A 22,435-nucleotide genomic window follows, 5' to 3' on the forward strand; every position below is an offset into this window, starting at 1 on the left:
AAAAAAAAAAAAAAAAAGGCTCACTAAATTGCCCAGACTAACCTTAACTTACAATCTTCCTGTCTCAGCCTTCCAAGCAGCTTGGGTTACAGGTGTGCAGTACCACAGTGGTTTGACTTGTGTTTCTTAGCAACTGCAATGGCTCACTCTGTGGCTACTTTTGTTTAAATTATGAACTATTTCAAAGACAATGTAAGTTAAGGAAATAGAGAAATAAAATGTTATGCTCAAAATCCTTCATGCTCTCCACCTGCTTGATTGTGGTCTTCTCTCCTGCAGCCAGTGTCTCTTCTCCGTATAGCTGTTTGCATGTGCCATAGACCAGCAGTTGCATTATGTATTTTTAAAAGTCTACATTAATAGTATCATACCATGTGTGTCCTTTTGAAACTTGCTTTTCACTGTAGTTTTGAGGTTTATCCACGTATGGATGTATACACATACATCCATCTCTGCTGCTGTAGATACTCTACACTGTGACTATCTACAAATCATTCATTTGGAATGTTAAGATTGTTTCATTTCTCATTACATATAGTCCTGCTCGGACAACCTTATACACTGGTCCATGTTACATGAATGAGTTTTTCCTAGGCAGGGGTTTTCAAACCTTCATCAGTATCACATCCATCTGGGGAGCTTGAAAAAAGAAAGAAGCCCACTGGGTACCTATAAACTATAGTGATGCACAAAGATGAAAAGTTATTGGACACCCAGAAGATCATCTGCCAGATACCAGGCAGTGCAATTAAAGGCAGCAGAAATTGCCAAACCATAGATACCTAGAAATGGCAGGAGTGTGGTTAGCGGTGTGCCCGTACCTTGCTTTATTAGATATTGCCATGTGGGTATACTGGCTTTTATTGCACCTGACAGCGTGAAATTTTCTTTCCTTATGTCTTCTTCAACACCTCATCAACATTTGGTATTATCAGTCTTTTTAAATTTCATCTCTCTGAAATGATTCATTCATCCTTTAAATTTACATGTTTATTATTCCTCATAGGATTAAGACTCTTTCTTAACTTTATGAGGCATTTGGGTTTCCAAACAGAAGAAAACAAGGGGACCCTTATTTTTATTATACACAAAAATAAGTTCCTAAAGACCTAAGTGTGAAAAATAAAATTTTAAAGTTGTTTGAAGAAAATATAGATGAACATCAAAATAGTGGTAGAGTTTCTTAATGCTAAAAAGTGTCTACCAGAAAGGGAAGAATTGTTTATTTGATGGGCACCATCAACAAAGTGGGAAAAACAAGCCACAATCTGGGAATAGCTATTTGTCAACAATTTACCCAATGAGAATTAGTCTTTGAAACATATAAAGAACTCTTGCACTTGACTTCTTCAGAAGTCTGTCTTTGACAACTAATGAGGTTGAGTTTATGTTTGGTGTTTTTTATATTATATTTTATGTATTTCCTACTCATTTGTATATGATTTTGATCACTACATCTTTTTCTTAATTTTTAAAGCACTTTATTTATTGCACAGATGTTTTTAGCTGAAAAGAGCAATATCTCTCAACTCAAACTGGCTTAAATACTAAAGAAATTCATCACTTTACAAAGGGCAAAGTTTGGGTGAGACAGCTAGGTCTCCCTTTCTTCTGATTGCTCTGCCTGCTGTCCATGGGCTTCATGTTCAAGCTAGCTCCTCTCACAGTTGTAAGGTGCAGCTGTAACTTCAAGCATCACATCCTGGCCCAACTGAGTCTAAAGGACAAGATGCTCTGCCTACTCACTACCCTTTCTTAGATGGGAAGAAACTTTTCCCAGGATCCTCAGAAGATGTCCTTCATTGGCTAGAGCTGGGTCATGTGTCCCTTCCTAGACCAGTCATTGGCAAGGGGAAGATTATCACAATTAATTTGGACTAATTGTGTGTGGGGTAGACCAGCTCTTAGGAGTCAGTCATCATTACCCTCCATCGCTTAGTATCAGGGCCCTTTGTTTATCATACATAATATATTTTCCCAGTTTCCCATTTCTTACAATGTGGATTAAAATAGGTCTTGACTGCTATATTTCTAAAATAGGTTTTTAGGTAAGCACCTTCATAGTGTAAAACTTCAAATAATATGGAAAAATTTCATGTAAAATAAAGTGGAAGTCTCTCAATAACCTCTAAGTCTCAAATTGAGTTTACTTCTTCAAGGGCAGCAATCTGCAAGGCACGAGCCTTCCAAAACATTACCTGTGGATTTATGCACACATATATGTGTGTATACCAATTACAGGGTTTTACATATAGTAAATCATCATGCACACACTCAGTAGCTTTTTTCACATAACAATTTGTTTTGGAGAACTTCCCATGTGAGTTCCCTAATGGTGGACATTTAGGTTGTTTCTAATTATTTGCTCTTACAAACAGTGCTATAATTAACATCCTTGTAAATGTCTCTTTGTGCATATGGGCAAGCATTTCTTTAGGGTAGCTATCTATGGTTTGGCAATTTCTACTGCCTTTAATTGCATTGCCTGGTATCTGGCAGACGATCTTCTGCATGTACAATAACTTTTCATGTCCGTGCACCATTATAGTGTAAGTTTTAAAAAGATGTTTTAGGCAACAATTAGGAATCTAAGTTTAAGTTCAAATTCTGTGTGGATTGCTATGGTCGGCTGAGGTGACATTTGAATAGAGATGCCTCTACTCTTGGCGAAGTTTACACAGGTACAGATAGTTGAGTTAGGCAGCAGGTAAGATCCCCCCGTCCTTGGGGCCCCAACAGCCCTTGTAAGGTACATCATGAATTTTAAAACATTGAGGTGCAGGGGCTGGGTGTGGTGGCACATGCCCGTAATCCTGGCTACTCAGGAAAAGAGACAAGAAGAGGATAAGTTCAAGGCCAGCCTGGGCAGTTTAGCAAGATCCTATTTCAGAATAGTAAATAAAAAGGGTTGAAGTGTAGCTCAGTAGTAGAGGGCTCCTAGGTTCAAACCTCAGTACCCCACGTGCACAAAATTGTAATACAGGAAAATACAGCTTAGAGTCGAGGAGTTATGCTATCTTATTTTCCCCAAGTCAGTAGCCCATTGCTGCACCCGTGTGTTTCAATGTTCCTTTTCCCCATCAGTTTCTGGTGCAGGTGTGTGTGTTGCTGGACCGGTCCCCAGCTTTGACCTACCTGTCCGTTCTGTAGTGGCTCATGGCTGAGCTCCCCTGCAAACTCCCTCCTGGGAACTTCCCTGCACATTTGTCTACTGTTCTTTCTTTCTCCCCACACCATTCCTTTTGCTTTAGATGCTTCCTTAGCTGCTCACAATCTGCATGACTTTGCATCAGTTTGGCTGTGAGAATATCTGCAGCAGTCAAGAGCATGTTTTTCTGAGGACTTGACACTGAGCTTGCCATCAGCACGAAGTAACTCATTCTCTCTCTGTCTCTGTCTCTCTGTGTCTGTGTCTCTCTCTGTCTCTGTCTCTCTCTCCAACTCCTTGCATTGCTGCTCCAACATCAGTTATGCCTGAGTCTTGAATGGTGTCAATCTAAGTTGAAAATGTGCCAGCTTTCTTAACATTATCACTAACAGACTGCTTAATTAACCCGCTGATACTGTCAATAGTAGAAATGCTGGTGTGTCAGAAAGGAGACCCGTGGTTCCATCATGGTTCTTCTCTCTCTCTCTCTCTCTCTGGTCTCTCTTTCTGTCTCTCTCTCTCTCTGTCTCTCTCTGTCTCTCTCTCTCCTCCCCTCCTTTGGGCCTGAGTGTCACGTCTGGGAGATGGACTTCCAGGAGTAGGATGGGATGGACCTGGGGAGGTTTGAAAGGGACCTGTATGGCAGAATCAAAAGTTCTTGATGACGTGGTGGATATGAAGTATCACAGGCTGGTGTTCTCACTGCTCAAAGGCTGGGTGGCTAGAAGCTTGTACATTCAGAGGTGCTCAATAAATGAAGCAGCAATGTACACAGTCAACGGAGGAGATGATAGGACATGCGCCACCAGGGAGGACCCTGGGAGTCGCCATCATTCTGAAGTGGTCAGGGTTTTCTCTATCTTTTTTCATCCAGGCCATTTAGAGAAGAGAGGGGCATTGTCATCCCTAGTAGTGTTCTAGAGAGGCCATCTGAGGGGAAGGAAGAAGGGTGGGTTTCACTTCCTTTTGTGCTTCATCTTTTGTCTAACATGGCTTTGTGCTTGGACCAGGTTCTGCTGGGTTGCACTACCCCTGCATTCCACATTTTGAAATTGCAAGATGAGCTGGCCCACCACCACCTCCAAGTGCACGTCTCTTCTGTTTCCACCCACACATACAAAACGGGGGCTAGAGACGATTCAGCTGTCCCCACTTCTGCCCTGGCCTGGGCACAGGTGCAGAGGCTGGCATTCTGTGTGTGCACCCTACACCCAGAGACCCACGGGAACCTGAATGGTGCCTCTCCCTTTGCATTTGGGAAGGACCACCAGGACCAGGAGTGGTGGCCTCTGGCCTTCAGGGTGTGCTCAGTCCCTGGGCCACAGTTCTGTAACTGCCTTTTCTGAAGCAGTGTTGGTAGCAGTGGAAGACATTCTCAGAGGGCATGAACTGATGCCTTGGGCAGAAAACCCCACTTTCCCCTTCAGTGGTTTTCTTGGTCTCCTGGGAACTGAGGGCCCGGCAGCCCCCAAGGGCATGGAGTATGTAGAGCATCCCTACTACCACTAGAGGGCACGTCACTAACATAGAGGCCAGGTGCCAACTTCCCAAAGCCCCCACCCCCAGCGGGGGGGGGAGGCGGGGGAAACTTCTGGTCTCTGAGCATCCGAACAGGAGCTCGCTTCCAGGGGTGAGCAGGGAGAGATCAGAGGCAGGACTGTAAGCTAAACCCATATGGCCCTAAACCCGGGCTCCCAAGCCCTCCTCCAGGTCATTTTTTGCTGCCCGAATCTCTCTTACCTCGGGTTCACATTCCTAATTCCCTCTGGTTGTGGTGCAGAGGGAAGGCTTCTCATGTCAGCACTGCTGACGTCGGGGGCCGGGTAACCCTTTGCTGAGGGGCTGCCCTGTGCATCGAAGGGCATTTACCAGCGCCCCTGGTCTCTGCCCACTGATGCCAGCAGCACTCCACCCCCACTCCCAGATCATGACAATCAAAAACATCTCCAGATAGGACCAAATGTTCCTCGGAATCATACCTGGTTGTACACTGTTTATAACAGGTGAGTGCGCCTGCTGTGGGAACAGGAAGGGCAGAGGCTTGCGCCCGCCCCAGCCCCAGAAGTCTGCCCGCGGTTAGCACTGTGCAGTGTCGTGTGGCAACAGTAGACACTCAAAGATGGCATATGTGCTCTAAATACATTTCAGAGCTCTACTTGCTCTCCTGCTTTTCCTCTCCAAAGACTGCAGAGCCTCTCAGTCTTTGCCTCGCTTTATTCCACCTCCCCACTTCCCTGAAACAGAGATGGCCTCAGAGACACCGGGGTCTCAAGCTAGCCCTCACCTGCAGAGTCCTGACCCCCAACTGTCAGCATCCAAAGCCATAGGCTCCCTGGCCCTTGGCTTGGGCCCCAGGAGCATCTGTGGGCTCCCTCCTACTCCGCCTGCCCACTGGGCCCCGCCGCCCTCCAGCTCCCCAAAGCCGGGCGCCCCCCCACTGGAGGGGGGGAAGCAGCAGGTGTTGATGCTAATCAGCGTTCACAGCCCAGAACTGCAGTCGCTCCCAGGCTCACACACTCCCCAAAATTAAACACTCATTATACAAAATTAATTGACATTAATTAGCAAAAATTAAAACTTTAAACACAGCAAGGCGCTTTGGGGGGAGGAGTGAAGCAGGCGGGCTCTGCATTTGTCACCCCCACTTCCCACCCGCCTGCCACCCCCAAACCTCCCCACTTCCATTCTAAAGCAGAGCTGGAGGAGTTCAGGACAAGGTTGACTGCACCCCACCAAGAGCCCCGGCCTGGCCTCCCAAGTCCTGGGAGAGGAGAACAGGGCGAGCTACCCTGTGTTAGTGGCCAACTGGTGGGGCCCACAGGCTCTGTGTCCAATGCGTAAGTGAGGAGCCAGGAGCTGTGCCTCAGTCCGGGTCCTCAAGACCCCAGCTGAGATAGGGAGGCACATGGGCAAACGAGGGCATGCACCCACTGGAAGAATTCCACTCCCTTCTGTCTTTTGAATATCTGGGGTTTAGGCACCATAGCCTTTCTGCTCTGTTGCACTTTGCTGTGTGACCTCAATTCAGTCATCCCCCTCTCTGAGCCTCAGTCTTTCATACATATGATGAGGGGGTGGTGCTGGGTGAGCACTGAGGTTCCTGCCTGTTCTGGCACCTGCTCTCAGAGATGCAAATCCCTGGGAACTTTATTCGCTCTGAGGAGCATGAGGGACTGAATGTAGGGACTGGCATTTCAAGAGGATAGGGCAGCCCAAGGGGCTGAGTCACTGACGGTGGAAGATCAGGCCTCAAGAGGATGTGTCCTGTGGCCAGGAGCTCCCCCAGATCTGCATCCACTTTGCCTGCCCACAGGGCTGCCCTGGAGAAAAAGAAAGCAGCACCTTTTATAGGTGGTGGTTCTCTAAGCCCTGAATGGTCTCTACTAACACCTGTTGTTTCCCATCTTTGCTCACCGTGTTCCCAAGGGTCCTGAAATCCTTCACCAGCACGGTAGGCAACCACACCTCCCTCCAATCTTTGCAGCCTTGGCGTTTGTTGAGAACTGTTGTGGCAGGGCAGGATGCTGGCACCGCCCCCGGGTGGAATGCCCTCTCCCCCTCACACCTGTTCCCTGCACCCCTCTCTCTCCAGCCAGTGCCAATATCTGCAACGTGGTCCTGATGCGGTACGGGGAACTGGAGGAAGGGATTGATGTCCTGGATGCTGATGGCAACCTCGTGGGCTCCTCCAAGATTGCAGCCAGACATGTGGGTTGGCCTGGGTTTTTTTTTTTTTTTCCGGTACCGGGAATCGAACTCACTACCTTGCACTTGCCAGGCAGGCGCTGTGCCGCTGAGCTAAATCCCCAGCCCTGGCCTGGGGGTTTGAAGGGCCTTGGCAGGGGGTTGATTTTCTTATGTTACTTCCTGGGAGCTTCTCCCCGCAGTACCCTGGTTTTACCCTCTTGATATCTCCTCCTCACCCCTCCCCTCCTCTCTGTATGAGCACCAAGCCTCTAGGTCTGTCCCCAGCCGAGCCTGTTCCCCAGGACAGTCCTTCATTTCTCTCCATCCTCTCCTCCCATCACCGCTGTAAAATGTCCTCATTTCTTGCCCCAGCCCCTCTGAACCCAACTCCTCAGGTGAAGTGTTAATTGGTGAGGGTAGGAGAGGACCCTTCCCCACAGGGTTGCTTCCAGTCCCCAGGACCCTGTCACCCTGGGCCTCACCATCCTCCTGGGGACAAAGAGAAATCTGCAGGTGAGTGGAGTGTGATCTGGCTAATAGGCTCTTCTGCAGCGCTGCCTCAGTGGGACCCAGCACTGGGAGCTCCTGGGCTCTCAGGCTTTTGGAGGCAACTGGAGGAGAATATTTTGTTACAAGACCCTCTTTCTCACCTTGTTTTACTGCCCCACCCACTCTGACAATTTAAGGGAAAAGGACAAACCTCCTCATGTATATATGCATGTCCCGTGCTTCCTTGGCCTTCATCCTGATGGTGGTTTGTGACTTGTCCTATTGACCTGGGCTTCAGTCTCCAAGTGCTGGGAAGAGCAACTGGTCAGACATGAGGGGGCTGAACATCTGCCCCTGTCCGTGAAGCCTCTTGATAAGCCAGCAGTCTGGGAAGGACACTCTCTGGGTCCCCACCCTCCTGGCCCCAGCAGTATCAAGGAAAAGTTGTGCCTGTCCAGGCCTGGGGTGGGCCAGAAGCTGGAGGCGTGCAACAGTGCTGCTCTGCCTGGCTTTGGGCCCTCTCATCCTTCCCCCAGCTGTTCAGGATCCTCAAGGGACCTTCTCTGTGACCTTCCTGAGGCTGGCCATGGATTTAGTGTCAATTTCCTACCTTACCCCAACCCTGTCTCTTTCCCCAGTCTCCATCAGGCAGGACAGTTCTGACAACTCTTCCTTGTGGGTCAAGCGGCAAAGAAGCCCAGGCACTTCTGCAGCCGTGGGCTTCCTTCAGCCTGGTTCATCTCTTCCTTGCTGTTTGGGGAAAGACTCTAGGGTCTGTGGGGAGATTCATTGCTAGAATCTCCTCTGTGGGTGGGAGCCTGTGGGGTTAGAGACTCTTCACAATGGCCATCAGAGCACAGTACTGCCACAGAGCTTGGCCATGAGGACCCCATGGGATCCCCAAGAGCAAGCAAAGGATTCCAGGCAGACCCTTGATGGAAACCTTTCAGGGGTACAGCAGAAACATGACCCGCTTACAAAGGAGACTTCTTGTCACTAGAAAGGACTTCCAGAGCCAAAAGACAACAGATGTTTTGAATCTTTGTCTGTAAGAGATGTGCCTCCTAAAAAAGCAAATTCTAGAATCTCTGTCCAACCCCAGCTGTTTGTTCTAGCCCTTCTAGCACCTGCTTTGTTTTGAGAGCACCTCAGGCCCTCCATGTACTGCTCCCAGCCCCTGTATATCCTAGGCTGGGGAGGCTGCCACTCCATCCAAAGCACCTGCCTGAGCATGGGCCTCTTCCTGGGGCTGCTTCTGTCACCACCCCTCTCCAACACATAGCAGGTGACAGGAATCTGCTCTTTTCAAATGTGTGTGGTGAGAAGATGGAGGTGGCTTTTTTCTGTTGACTGGAAAGCAGCTTTGTGAGCGATTCCATGAATAATTCTATGTCACCAGATGTGCTTAGCAGCAGCACACACACCTAAGACCTCTAGGGCAGGGTGTGCTTCCGGGTGGCTGCCCCTCACCCCAGAAGCCTCTCATTGCAGCCTGTTTTGCCCCACAGGCCCTGCTGGAGACAGCACTGACTCGAGTGGTCCTGCCTATGCCCATCCTGGTGCTCCCCCCAATTGTCATGTCCATGTTGGAGAAGTAAGTTGGGCAGCTGGAACGGAGGGGCAAAGGGAAGGGTGGGAGGTGGGGATCCCAAGGGCCTAAGGGAAGGGACAAGGGAGCTGGTAGCAGCTGGCTAGTTTGTTTCAGGGATGGAAAATATCCTGCTCTTTGTCAGACTCTCCCAGGAAGTGGGGGTGGAATGGTTCTGTGAGAATTTGTGGACTTCTGCTATGCAGGCTGTGTGCTAGGTACTATGGGATGGCCACAGAAAAGTGTGTACGTGTGTGTGCACCCATGCATCCATGTGTGTACACAGATTTTCCTAGTGAATGGTACAGGACCACTGTAAGACAGAATCTGAGGTCTCTGGTATGAAGCCTGAATGTAGGGCCAGCATCATTCCTTGCAGGCATTCACCATGGGTAACCTCCCTGCCTCCCTCAGAGGGATGGTCTGAGGGTACATATCTGTCATGCCATAAAGAAATAAAGGAATGTGATACTAAGATGAAGCTGCAGGACTACAAGTTTGAGGCCAGCGTGGACAACTTAGTGACGTCCTCTTTCAAATAAAAAAGAGGCTGGAGATGTAGCTTACATGTAGCCCCTGAGTTTGATTTGCAGAGAGAGAGAGAGAGATGTTCTATTAATTAATGAGTGTGAAAATGAAAGGTGAGGTTTGAAGTGGTGCTGCAGACAGAGCCTGAGCAGAGAGGGAGGAAGGAACTAGACCCTGAGGTCTAAGGTAGACCTAGGAGAATAGCACAGAGCAGGGAAGAGCCCTAAGTGGAGGGAAACTTGAGGGTTAGAGCCCTGGCTTGTGTGGGTGATGGTGAGGAGGGGATGGCTGAGAGCAAGACAGGAGATTTTACAAAAGGCAGGGCTCTCTGGTCAGGGTGTAGGGCTCTCTGGTCAGAGTGCAGGCCAGTTCTGCAGACATTGTGGAGTCCAGCTTGGCCAAAGCAAAGCATATCACTGGGGCCAGCAGATAAAAGACCCTGTGCAGCTGGCTGAGATCATCTTTCTCACCCTAGGAAAGGTTAATGCCTCTTGGTCCCTGAGCAAGGTGTGTTGGACACAGATTGAAGAAAATTCATCCAGTATGGAAATGCTAAAGCCTAAAATAAACAGATCTTAGGAGGGCAATCTCTTTTGTGCACCTGAGCTGTGTATCTAGCTCCCTTGTGAAATAAGGTTGTCCCAAAAACCAGCCACTGCAAGTGCACACAGAAAATGAGGAGGCACATGTTTTCAAGGCTGCTGAATCCTGAACCTTGGAACTGTGAGGCAGGTTCACTGTGCACTGGTCACTGGTCCCTTGCATGATTCTGGTGAGATAGAACACTTACACGACAAGCAAAGAAACTTTGGTATTCACAGATAGGCATCAAAGGACTATGACAACCCAAGATTTACAGCAAGCTGGTCCCTGAAGGCTTAAGAAAGTCATTCAGAGAGAATGGAGTCTCATCTACCCATGGTCCACATCACACTGCAGCTGAGGGACCCAGAAAGCACTCTGCCGTGGGTTTTATACCCCTGGGAAGCTGAGATTGCTGGGCTAAAGCATTGCAGGACATCCTGTGCTGGGAGGAATGGGAACAGAGCCCCAGCTGTAGTTTCCTTATCTCAGGATGCTGCAGTCCTAGCACATTCAACAGTTATCCTACTTACTATGGAAGTAGGTGGAAGTAGGAAGTAGGAAGTAGGAAGAGGTGGAAACCTGGTTCAGCCAAGGCCATCCAGGAGCCTGTCCTTTGCAGGAAGCTTGTGATGCCTTCTCACTTTGCATCTGAGTAGAGTTTGCAGAAAGTGGAATTATAGTTAGTGTCCCATTGGTTTGGGAACTTGAACTTGGCTTCTGCAGTCTTGAGAAGTGGTATGGTATGGGTAGTTCTTAACCTCCACAGACTGGAATGTAGTTAATGTCCTGGGTGCTGCATGATCTGGTTCAGCTCAGGGTCCAAAGGATCCACTGGGTAGGGTGGTGAGAGGTTAGGTGTTTGGTGCTCCACCTGGAGCTCCAGGGAGAGTCTCTGGGGAGAAGAAAAGAGTCTAGCCCAAGTTGCTCCATGAATATCGAGATGAATAAGACCTGGTTTGCACCCCCTAAAGACTTACTAATCTCACACATACACTGCAGGACTGGGCAGTAAGAGAGGAAGGGCAAGGCAGTGAAGTAAGCTGAGACTTCTGGTAGGAAAATGAAACCTAGGCTCCTGCCTCACCATTTCCTGCCAATTGGCTGTGGTCCCCAAACTTCTGTCAACCTTAGTTTCTCCCTGGGAAACAGGACTGTGTTCACTGGGGCTTTGCATTTCACACCATCCAGAACCTCTTTGGTCCATTACGGAGCCCCGCCAAGCATACCACAGTCCTAGGGTTCAGGGGCCCTCTGCTGAAGATGCTGGTAGGGGAGGCAGTCCCCACCCTGTGGAGCCCAGGATGGGTGAGGGAGTCCGGACAGCCAGAGAAAAAAGACAAAAGAACACTTACAAAGCAGCCTACTTGCAAATTAATGGAGCGAAAATTAAAACTGCGCTCCAAGTGCTGAAGGAATGCACAGCAATGGGGGAGACCAGCTGTTGTGTGGCAGGGCTGGGACTTGACTTGCTTGCCTCTGGCCTCACTTTATCATCTCTAGGAGGAGCACTCTGAGCTGAGGATCCAGGGCTTCCTGCTAGGGTAAGAGAGGTGGGAGCTGCAAGCCCCATAGTCCTTGGCTCTGAGACTGAAAGGAAAAATCTCCAGTAAGAAGTACAGGGGGCCTTCACCTGCAGCCCAGAGCTGGGTTGCCTCAGGGGGCACAGGTGTACACAGGTTGCATCCTTGCATCCTCTAGCTCCCCAGGGTGGAAGCTGAGTTTTGATTTAGGGCTAGGATGAGCCCCCTAGATGTAATCTCTCCACCTCAGAGGCCAGCACCTGTGCCGCATCTGGAAGACCATAGCTCACTCCTGCGCTCTGGGATGCCTCTGGAAAATGCAGGCTGGATCAAAGTTGGGTGGGGGTCCAGGCCACAACCTTGGTGGGTCCCTGAGTCCACTCCCCTGTCCTCCTTCCTTCACTGGGATCCGGGTCTTTCCTTTCTCCAGGCATTTGCACATCTCTCCATCTGCATATTTTAACTCCCCCAGCTGCCTTTCCAATCCCTCCCTGCCATTTCCCTTTCATTTTCCCCTCCCCCTGCCCTGCTGTGTTCACGCTGCCTGCTTGGGGCTGAGAGTGCTTCTGTGCTCAGTTTGATTACAGCCTTGGGCCTGCCTCTTTCCTAAGTTGGGAGCACAGGCCTGGGACTTTCTGGGCTCCCTACCCACAGAAGACTGCAGCCAGCCACCTTGAGAGAAGAGCCCAAGTCACAGGCCACATATAAGGGGATTTATGCAATGCTCTCTGCCACTCTGGAAGTTCCAAGGTGGGAGCCCAAGGTCTGCCGCTCACCTCCCTGAAGGGAATTTTACTCTTTCTTCTGTCACTCTTCCCTGCCCTCAGAGACTCTTAGGGGTGTCTCCTGGAACATCACACTCTCCTGTCATTGCCACTGGAACAGGAGGCAGCCCTGCTTTGCACAGCTTGTGTGCTGCTGTAGGGAGCAGGCCATGTGTTCCACCCTCCTAGTTGTGCTTGAGAAGTGGATCTGAGCTGAAAGCCAACTCGAGGTTGGTCCTACCCTTTTTCCAGTCCTTCCATGATTCCTAAGGAAGCCCAGGAGGCCTTCAGCTGACTCTAGGGAAGGTTTGGAGCTGACATGGACCAGAAGGAAAGATAGGGCACCGCATCTCCATGGTCTTGATCCTGTGGAGTCTCCTCTCCTATAGCTCAACTCAGGCTTAATTTGACATCTGGACAAATCTGAGTCTGTACCCATGTGAAAGAGGAGAGGACAGCTCAGCCACCATGCTCTTACTCCTTCTGCATGTGACACAGGCAATAACTACAGCAATAGTGACACAATTACAGAACACTTACTGAAGCCCAAGCAGGGACTGATCCTTTATCTTGCGTAAAATTATTAAGTAATTGAATTTTTATTGCTATCTGAGCAGAGGCATCCTGGGACAGGGTTTCTTGGAAGCGCGATCCTGGAATCACCTACTTTAGACTCAGAAGAGTTGTTTCAAATGCAAATTCGTAGGTCCACTACCAAAGGAATCAGACTCTTGGGGTGCAAGGAGCCTTGGGAGTCTACATTTTTAACCAGCTGCCTAAACCATTCCAGTACACACAAAAGTCTGAGAACTCAGCTCCTAATTTTGTTGTTGGCTCAGGGCCAGGTGTTTTAGGGATTCTTGTCCTAGGAAAGGAGATGAGGGTTGCTTGCCCTCATAGTGTGGACCTGGCCCAAGGGGGCTATGTTAGTCAGCTTTCCATGACTGTAACAAATACCTCAGATAATTATAAAGAGAAAAGGTTTATAATGACTCATGGATTCAGATGTTTCAGTCCATGATTGATTCACCCTACTTCTGTGGTCTGTGGAGGAAACATATCATGGCAGAAGTAGCTGAAATAGCAAACCTGATCCTCTTATTGCCAGCTAGTAAACAGAAAGGGGAAGTGGGGAGAGAGAGAGAGAGAGAGAGAGAGAGAGAGAGAGAGAGAGAAGAAGAGAGAGAAAGAGGGAGAGAGAGAAAAAGGGAGAGAGAGAGGGAGACTGGTGTCTGTTCCCTTCAAGGGCATGTTCCCAGTGACCTGAAGACCTTTCACTGGGCTCTGTATGTAGTAGACAAGCACTCTACCACTGACTGCCGTAGCCCCCTGATTAACTGGGATTACAAGTGTGCTCTACCACACCTGGCTTTAGGCCCCACTTCCTAAGGTTTCCACCACGTCCTAGTAGCACCATACTGGTGACTAACTCTTTTAACACATGGGTCTGTGAGTTTGGATTTAAGATCCAAACCATATCAGAGGCCTCCAACCTATGTTCACACCAGGGATGCTCCAGTGGGTGGGGGCAAGAGTCCCTATTGTGTCCCCTTCACACCAGGAGCTTGTCACATGGAGGCTGATGCAGAGGTCAGATTTAGTGCTCACTTAACAACCCCTAGCAAATAGTCCGGTTTTGCAGCATGCTGGGTCCCTCGTGCCTCCACTGCTCCCACCAAGTGGAATGCTGTGGTCTTCACTATGGGCCCTGCTGGCTCATGCGCCATGGAAAGCTCTGGTGAGCGTGGTAAAGGTGCACTTGCCAACTGGTATGGTCCCCACTGTCTGGGGAGCTCATTTAGTCTTGGAGCTGCAACACCCAGGGCCTTGGAGGGAGCGCTTTCATGCTCCTCTCCCACCCAGGGAACTCACCTCCAAAGCCTGCCACAGGGAGTGGGGCCAGCTGTGCCATGTAGGGGATGAGGCAAAAGGTCCTGAATGTGGGGGCCAGGAGCAGCTTGGGGTAACAGCATTCACAGGGAATCATGAGTCCAGGCGGCAGCAGCAGATTTGGCCTTGACCCTGGGCAAGCCCCTGCTGCTCTCTCTGGCTCTTGGATTGAAGTTGATGAGGTGGCCAGTAGGATGTCTTCTGCTCCCACACATAGGATGGGACCACCCCCTCTGGGCTATGTACGTGCATGTGTGTGAGCATGTATGTGTGTGCTTTGTCTTCTCTGCTGGATGGTATGGTCTGATTGCTTTTTAATTGTCTCCTCCATGTCTCCCCAGCAGCAGGGACAAACAGCCCCTTCTATTGTCTCCCATACATGTGACCTTCCTGATACAAGGCTGGACACGGTGGGTGGCTACTGGCAACCCCATAAGTGCTCATTTATGGTTTGAGTAATTGAAGATTCGATCAGCATTGTCCTTCATGACTGGGCCTGGGAAGAGGAGAGGCGATTGGAGTTGGCCCCAAAGGCAGAATTCCGCTACATCTGTTTAGCTAGGGGCTGGCACTGGCCACAGAACCAGGTTGCCCCCGCCCTGAGACTGAGTAGGACCCAGCAGGGTGGCCAGTAGCCAGCCCACACCATCTTCAAGTGTTCAAGCCTCACGGGCTCCTCCTTCCCTCTGCCCCACAGGACGGCTCTCCTACAGGCGCGCCCCCGGCTGCTCCTGCCCGTGCAAAGCCTCGTGTGCCTGGCAGCCTTCGGCTTGGCCCTGCCGCTGGCTATTAGCCTCTTCCCACAGATGTCAGAGGTCAGTGGGGGTCAAGGGCAGGGAAGGGAGGGGTGCAGTTGGGTCATTTATTACCAAAGACTTACCCAGTGCTGACTCCTTAGTACTGTGGTGGGCACTAGGATTACAGTTGTGAGACTGGCCAGGCGGTGGCCTCTCAGAGTTGAAGGTCCAGCAGTGAACACAAGGATGAAACAAGGACTAGCAAATGAAGTTAGGGGAGGGTTAGAATGGGAGAAACTGAGCTGGACATGGGAGGGGACAGCCCCGCGGAAGTGGCAGTTCGCTGGGGCCTGGAGCCTGGGCTGGAGCTGGCCAGGTGAGAAGGGGTGAAGCATACATGAGCTAGAGATCGATCAGGTGGTGTGGAGGTGCTGAGGGGAAGCGGCGCATTGCATGTCCCAAGAGCAGAGAGTGGCGTGAGAAGCGACTGGCCAGGTAAGGAGAACTGGGGCTAGGTGGTGTAGGGAACTCGGAAGCCAAAGCAGAGAAGGTAAATGTTATTTTGAGGGCTGTCCAAAGCAGGACCGCAGATTCCTGATTTTGAACAGTCCCCAGAGCTGTGTCGTGAGGCTGGGTTGGAGCTCTGGAGGAGAAGGAACCATCAGGAGGCTGTGGCGGGCGTCCAGCGAGAGATGATGGCGGCTTGGACCGGGCTGTTGGCAGTGGGCATCAAGAGAAGTGGGCCCTTTGGGCGAGAGTTGGGTGGCCGCTTCATCAGGATTTCTTGAAGAACTGCCTGTGGTGGGAGGGAAGGGAGCTGGCAGGATGCACGTCTGGCTTTCTGGTTTTGAAAGCAGAAGGCAAATATAGGTACTACTTAACAAGATGGAGACACAAGGAGAGGCAGGGTTGAAGGAGGACAGCATGTTGAGTTGGATGGACCCATGGGTGTGAGGAGCCTATGCAAGATGCAAATGGAGATGCTCTGTGGGGAGTTGGCTGTGGGTCTGGAATTCAACAGAGAGGGCTGGGCTCAGGGACAGAAGTAGAGACCACCAGGATAAAACCACTATGGGTACAGACAGAGCCAGGTGAGTATGACCAAGGACAGGTGGACCCTCTGAGCCCCTTGAGGTTGAGGAGCACCAATTATCCTTCAGGCAATAGAGGCAAACCCTGTACCCAAGGGGTGGCGCCCCAGTGAGAGGTGAGGCTTGGTATGGAGGAAAAAGAAACAGAACCACAGCTAGAATGGATGCGTGATCCAGAGAGCTTGTATTTATTTAATTTTTCCTTTTAGTCATTGCTTAAATAGGAGGGACTGGAACTTGTGTAAATTGAAAAGGGAAGTCCCAGGAGGGAAACTGAGAACGTGGTGAGGAAGAAGGGAGGGAACCAGCGCACAGACAAGGGGTCAGCCTCGGCAGAGCATGAGCCCCCTACCCACTTTAGCAGACAGGGCAAAAGTGAGGGGCAGGTGAAGCGGGGCTGAGCGATGAGCAGGAAGCCAGGCAAAGGGGGCAAAGAATGATTGTGGTGTGTGGTGTAGCTGGGCCCATGAGAAGCACAGGGGTGGGGAGTGGGGAGCTTGTGTCAGACAGGGACACTCTGCGTTTGCGATTTCAGGATTGACTGTGCTTCAGAAAAGGGCCACAAGAAGTGGTAGGAGGGGCCAGAGTGCCTGAAGGGAAGTCAGGGAAGGCGACAATAGGGGCAGGATGGTGAGGACTGGACCTAGGGCCTTGAGTAGGAGGTGGAGACTCAGCCTCCAGGCCCAGGTCCTGGAGGATCCCATCCAAGGCGAGCCAGGGTAGGAACCTGGTGTGTGATACCAACCAGCACCTACCTCATACTGCAGGGCTCAGCTTTGCTGTGAGGACAGGGACACCCTTCCCACCCCCTATCCAGGATAAAACCAGTATGGGTACAGACAGAGCCAGGTGAGTGTGACCAAGGGCAGGTGGACCCTCTGAGCCCCTTGAGGTTGAGGGAGCTGGTTCCCATCCAGCATGCTCAGCCTGGATGCCAGGTTACCTAGAAGTTTTGAAGACAGGAAGAATATTCTCAGCGATATCTGGGATCTGTATCCCTGAGGGGCTGGGCCTGACACTCCCTGAGTCCTTGTTTGTCTCTGTGCAATCAGTCTGAGTCCAAGGTTCTAGGTGAGGTTCCGAGCGCCCCACATACTTGTAGCACAGTTCCTGAAGTTTAGAGCTTCAGGAACTTGTAAGGAGAGGAACCCAGGGCAGAAAAACCCAGGACACTGAATCAGAGCCTATCCCAGCTGCAGGGATTTCCAGGTCTCTTGGCTCTGCTGGGAAATGAAGGCCCAAAGCAGCCATGGGGCCAGCCCCAGGTCAGCGAAGCCAGGTGCCAAAGTGAGGAAACTGTGGAGGCATGATCCCCGTTCCCAGTGCAGAGAGGTGGTCCGGCGGCAGCTACTCTGCCTCAAAGAGGCTCCCTGTCAAAGCCCAACTTCTCTGATGCCCATCCCTGTCTAAATAAGCATAGAAGATAGTTTTTCTGGGTATCTCACCAACATCCTCTTACCACAACCCAAACCACTTTCTCTAGATGGGGAAGAATATAGTCATTGCCTAATAGGTCTTTGCTCCCTGGGAAGGGAGGGTAGGAGCGTGATTTTCAGGGCTACCTGCTCAGTCATGTCAATCTCAGAAGGATGCAGGCTACCCTGGGCATTATGGAGTATTTTGAGGCCTGTCTGTGACCCATAGTACTAAGGCCATCAGCCAGTGGCTGAGACAACCTCATGTTCCCCCATTCATCCTCCCAATTAATTCTAACAAGATGCTTCTTCTTGCCATACAGGGATCATGTCTCACATCCTAGAAGCCAGTGGGATTTGCCTTAATAAGTCTGGACTTGCTTGGGCTGACCCAACCTTGCCAAAAGTCACCAAGGCTGTCAGCAGAAGTAATCACTGCAACACTAATTAATTAATTAGGGGACTTGGAGATCAAGTTTAAGAACTGGTTCCTAGAATGGCTGGCCTGCCGTGATCGGTGTGGTTTTCTAGAGGACGAGGGAAGATCTTCAATCCCCTTTTCGGTTCCTGGGAGGGAGCTTTTGTCTGTTCTTTTCAAATCAGTGTTCCTGCCTATTAAGATGACACTGAGGGTCAAACTGCAAATCATAATCATCATCATATCTACCTTTACTAAGCATCTACTAAACCAGGCAGCATGCTGGGAACTCTGCAGGCCTCACTGTATTATGTCCTCCTAATGCCCTTCAAGTCCAAAGTATTATTGAATATCAAAGTATGTTAACTAGACAACGGGATGTGTGCCACTACTGCTTTGGGGAGAGATTTGGCTGGAAATAAAGGAACCTTCAGTGCCCAGGGGGAGGGGAGGGTGAGGTCACTGTGGGAAGAAGAAACGCCACCAAGAAAGAAAAGGAGGGCAACCCATTCAGGACCCCTTCTGTCTCTCAGGAGCTCTTATTCGCCATTCCTATTCCCTGTTCCTATTCCCCATTCCTTTCCCCCAGTATATTTCCCTACTCTTAAAAAAGAAAAAGCAAGGAAAGAAAAGGAGTGACCAGATCCAGGGGGAGGATCCCAGGTGAAGGACATTCCTGGAAACCGAGGACACAGGAGTTCCAGAGTGAGCTACCACAGAGGGGATTCGTGGGGCCGAGAAAACTTGATGACTGGATGATGTAGCTAGACAGAGCAGTCTAGGAGACAGGATGGTAGTCTGCTTTCTGTCTTTGCTCAGAGAAGTGAGCTCAGGGATAGGTAAGCATGGGAGATCAGCAAAAAAATGTTCACTTATTGGTGTGCTGGGAAATGGGGGATGGGGGTTGGCAAAAGAACAGTGACCAGGAGAGACTGCCCGCAGCCCAAGGTGGGAAGCCCTGGCCTCCAGGGGTCCTTTGGCCCAGTGGGTAGAGGGGCCCATTTCGCTCGCTATGGCAGGGAACTGGAGCGTCCAGTACATGGCGCCAATATCCTTTTTTTACAAATGAGGAAACTGAGGCTCTTTAAGTTTGAATACCTTATCTGAGGTACATGTTGGTAATGGTGGAGCTGGTTTAGTTTAGATGGTTTAGTGGAGCTGCTCATCCAGGCAGAAAGATTCTACAATCCTCCTCAGCCTCCTCATACCTCACTGTAAAAAGAGGCCTCAGTGTATGGCCCAGATCCCTCACACATTACTTATCATGCTTACTTAGCAATGGGAGCATTCCAGTGTCCTCCCCTAAGCCTCCTATCCTTCACAAGGAATCGGTGTCCATTTTCACAGGGACTTACTGGGGCATTCATCTTGGTTTTCTGAGAGCTGAGGAAAGTATAGCAGAGTCTAGCAGCCCAACAGATGAACCTGGGCACCTCCTCATGACCTGTGTGAGGACGGGGGGACAGGGCCTGGCCTTCCTGCTGGGCCCAGTCCCATTGCCTGAGCAGAGAACATGAAGTCTACACAGATGGACCCTGTAATCTGACCAATGGGCCCTGTAACCCAGGCACACTTGGCCAGGCGGTCGCTAGGCATGATCAGGCCCATTCACACCCAGAATCCGTTCCCTGCCCTGTAATCCCCCACACAGACTGGGCGTCCTTTCCCTTCTTCTTGTAACTGGTGAGGCTACATGATGACGTCTGGTCTCAGAGCCTCCATTGCAGTGGTGGAAACAGAAACTCAAGCACTGTCACGTGGTGGGGAAGACTGTGCTCACGCTCGTGCCTGCCCCAGGGTCCACTTTAGGTCAGGTAGGTAGTAGAAGGCTCCCTGTGTCATGATGGGACCTGATTTGTGATGGCCTTTCTGGTCCTGTCCTCTGGAGATTGGAGCTCCAAATTCCAGGCCTCTGTGGCTGCCTCTGCCCCTCCTGCCCATACCCACCCACATACACTGGTGCCTCAGTTCCCTCAAGCAGCTCCAGAGTCCAGTCTGTGGGTCCGTGGGCTTGGCTCCCACAAGAGGCTGAATAGGGTGACGGCAAATGTCCCGCCAACTCTGACAGCGGTGCTCCCTACCTGGAAGCGCTTCCCGTCCTGTTTAATGAACCTCGTGTCTCCTGGGAGCAAGACCCAGTACCTCGGCCAAGCCTCCTTCCCTCCTCCCTGCCTGTTTCTACCTCTGTTCTTCTTTGTGCCTCTTCTCCCTTCCTTGATTCCTCTCGGGTCTGTCCCCCCATCCCCAGTCCCCCTCACCACTGTTCCCCCGAGAGCGGAGGGGCTGGGGAACAGGGCTGCACATACAAGCCGGAGCCATTGTTCCACAATCTGTTTTTGTCTTCATCTTGTTGGCAGGCGGCAGGAGAGGAGCAAAAGGTTAATGAGGCACTGTGAACGGGCGGCGGCGGGCGAGCCAGCGTGGTGACAGGGAACTAATTAGGAGCAGTTTAACAGGAGGAAAAAGTGAAATCTCCTCTTCACCAACTGTCAATAATTAGCTGATTTGGTGAGGTTGAAATGTGTCCACAGAAGGTGGGGCTTCTCTGGGGAGGAGTGAGCTTGGGGAGTGGGGGCACCCAGGGGCAAGGCCCAGCCCCTAGGTGGTGTTGGGGCAGGGGCTGCGCTGTGTCCCCCAGGCCTGCCCTCGATCTGTCTGGCTGATATCGCTTGGCCGCAGCCCTCGGCATGGCTTGGGTCTTAACCTCAGAGGCCTCAGTCTACCCACCTGTGAGTTGGAACTAAGTTTCTTCCTGGCCCTGATGGGTAGGGTTCTGGAAGTGGAAATACCAGGTGTAGTCCAGGTGCTAGAGTCAGGAGAGAGGTGCCACTCTGGAAGCTGAAATCCGAAGCCTGCCTGGCCGTCCTGTGGATGTGCCCTCTGAGCCACTCTCTGGGGGCAGGCCTGGCTTGCGAACAAGTGCCAAGTGGCAAATTGGCAGGGCCTTAGCCATCCTTGAAGCATGCCTCGTGGTCCCCTGGGCCCACTACCAGCTGCTGTAGAGACCTGGACAAGGGTGAGGGAGAGGGGAGATTGGCTTGTGTGCCTCTGCATTGGAGCTGCAGACAGAGGCTCTGAGTGTGTTTCTTTCCTGTCCTGACTGCAGGGGCCTCTAGGGGACAAGGAGTCAGGTTCACTAGCCAGGAGGATTGTTTCCTGTTTGGCCTGTTTGCGCTATCGCTGTCAGTTGTCTCCTCCTTTGTTGGCCCCTGGCCTTTGACCTTCCCTGACACCTTAGCAGAAGACTCCTCCCCGCCTCCACTAGCTCCGCTGAACACCTTGACTGGAAGAAAAGACCTAAGATCCCTCAGGGCTTCCTGCTCTAAGCCTCCACCTTAGCGCTGCCAAGCCTAGACTCCTTCCTTCTCAGCCTAACCCCTCCTCCCCTCAGCTTTAGAAGGTCCTAGGACTTGGAAGTGTGCTGTGAGGGAGGGTGACGCCCTTCCTTCCCATGTCCTCAGTATCATTCAGGAGACATGTCTCCCCCTGGCTGCAAAAGATGGCACTTAGAAGCCACACCTATGTGTAGGTGAGGAACATGGGTATGCCTGCCTGCCCCCCTTACAGTTTCCAGGACTGAGAAACAGAGAGGTGCACCCTGCATGCACTGAAGGAGAATGCGTTTACCCCCGGTGGGTACCAGAACCTCCACCCCTCACCACACCAGCCCCGAGGAAAATGGTGGTTTGATGAACCAGTTTGGCTAGGTGGCTGTGACCCACCAGAAGCCAGGGTCTCTCCAGCTGGTCTCCCTTTCTCTGAGGAAGTATTTGAACTTCTCACCAAGACAGGGTAAAGTTGGAAATCACCTCAGATCCTCTTTCAAGCTGCTCTAGAAATGGCTTCTCCTGGGCACTCCTCCTTGTTGTGACCTCCAGGATCTGTCCCATCTCAGATGTGCAGTCGCATCTCATGCCTCAGGACAACAGCCCTCTCTCCCACCCTGACACACAGGGTTTCCTAAGGCCAACAACTTGGACTCGCTACACGCCTAACAGGACATGGCTCATGTGGGTTCACATTGACTTTGTTGGCGCCTGTTTTCAGGTCTGGTACAAAGCCAGAGATAATGTCTGAAGAGCATTATGTCCCTCCTGAGTCCACAGTGGCTTTCACTGTCCCCGTAGCAAGGACCTCCTCCCGTCCAGTCTCAAATCCATCTCCTACTTTGCTTGGAGATGTTTGTTTGGGGTTTTTCTCATTTACTGCTTTAATCAGTCCCTACTGAACTCCAAAGCAGGCTATTTTTGCCTTCAGAAATCTGCCGCCTCCCCGCCCGCTGCTTTCTTGGAGTTTGCCCACAGGACCCCCCAGGAGGGACGAATGGGGATGGCAAAGCCACTCAGAGCCCAGGAACGCCAACGCCACCTGTCATGTTGCCTGTTCCCCACACCCCCAGCCCCAGCCCTCGCATGCACACAGGCACACACACACACAGGCACACATGCATACTTGCATACATGAGCGTGCACATACTCCCAATGACAGGCCTCAGCCGGGCTATCTCCCAGCCTGTCTCTGCAGTTCTCCCTCTCCCAGGACATTCTAGACCAGCTCACTGAGTTCAGGGCCGAG

At 51.1% G+C, this 22,435-nt stretch overlaps 1 protein-coding gene across 4 annotated transcripts in view; it reads left to right on the top strand.

Annotated features, from left to right (window-relative positions):
• The window catches only part of Sfxn5 (sideroflexin 5), a 113,254-nt gene that overhangs the window by 80,476 nt on the left and 10,343 nt on the right, over window positions 1-22,435 (top strand). For 3 of the 4 annotated variants that reach the window (XM_005385576.2, XM_005385578.2, XM_005385577.2), the window contains 3 exons: window positions 6,741-6,856; window positions 8,833-8,918; window positions 14,897-15,014. In XM_005385576.2, coding sequence (XP_005385633.1) covers window positions 6,741-6,856; window positions 8,833-8,918; window positions 14,897-15,014 — 320 coding nt within the window. The remainder of the gene's footprint in view (window positions 1-6,740; window positions 6,857-8,832; window positions 8,919-14,896; window positions 15,015-22,435) is intronic. The other variant, XM_013514690.1, reaches the window with a different exon arrangement.

Source organism: Chinchilla lanigera, unplaced genomic scaffold (genome assembly GCF_000276665.1).
Source record: "Chinchilla lanigera isolate Chin_1 unplaced genomic scaffold, ChiLan1.0 scaffold00023, whole genome shotgun sequence".
Classification (NCBI taxonomy): Eukaryota; Metazoa; Chordata; class Mammalia; order Rodentia; family Chinchillidae; genus Chinchilla; species Chinchilla lanigera.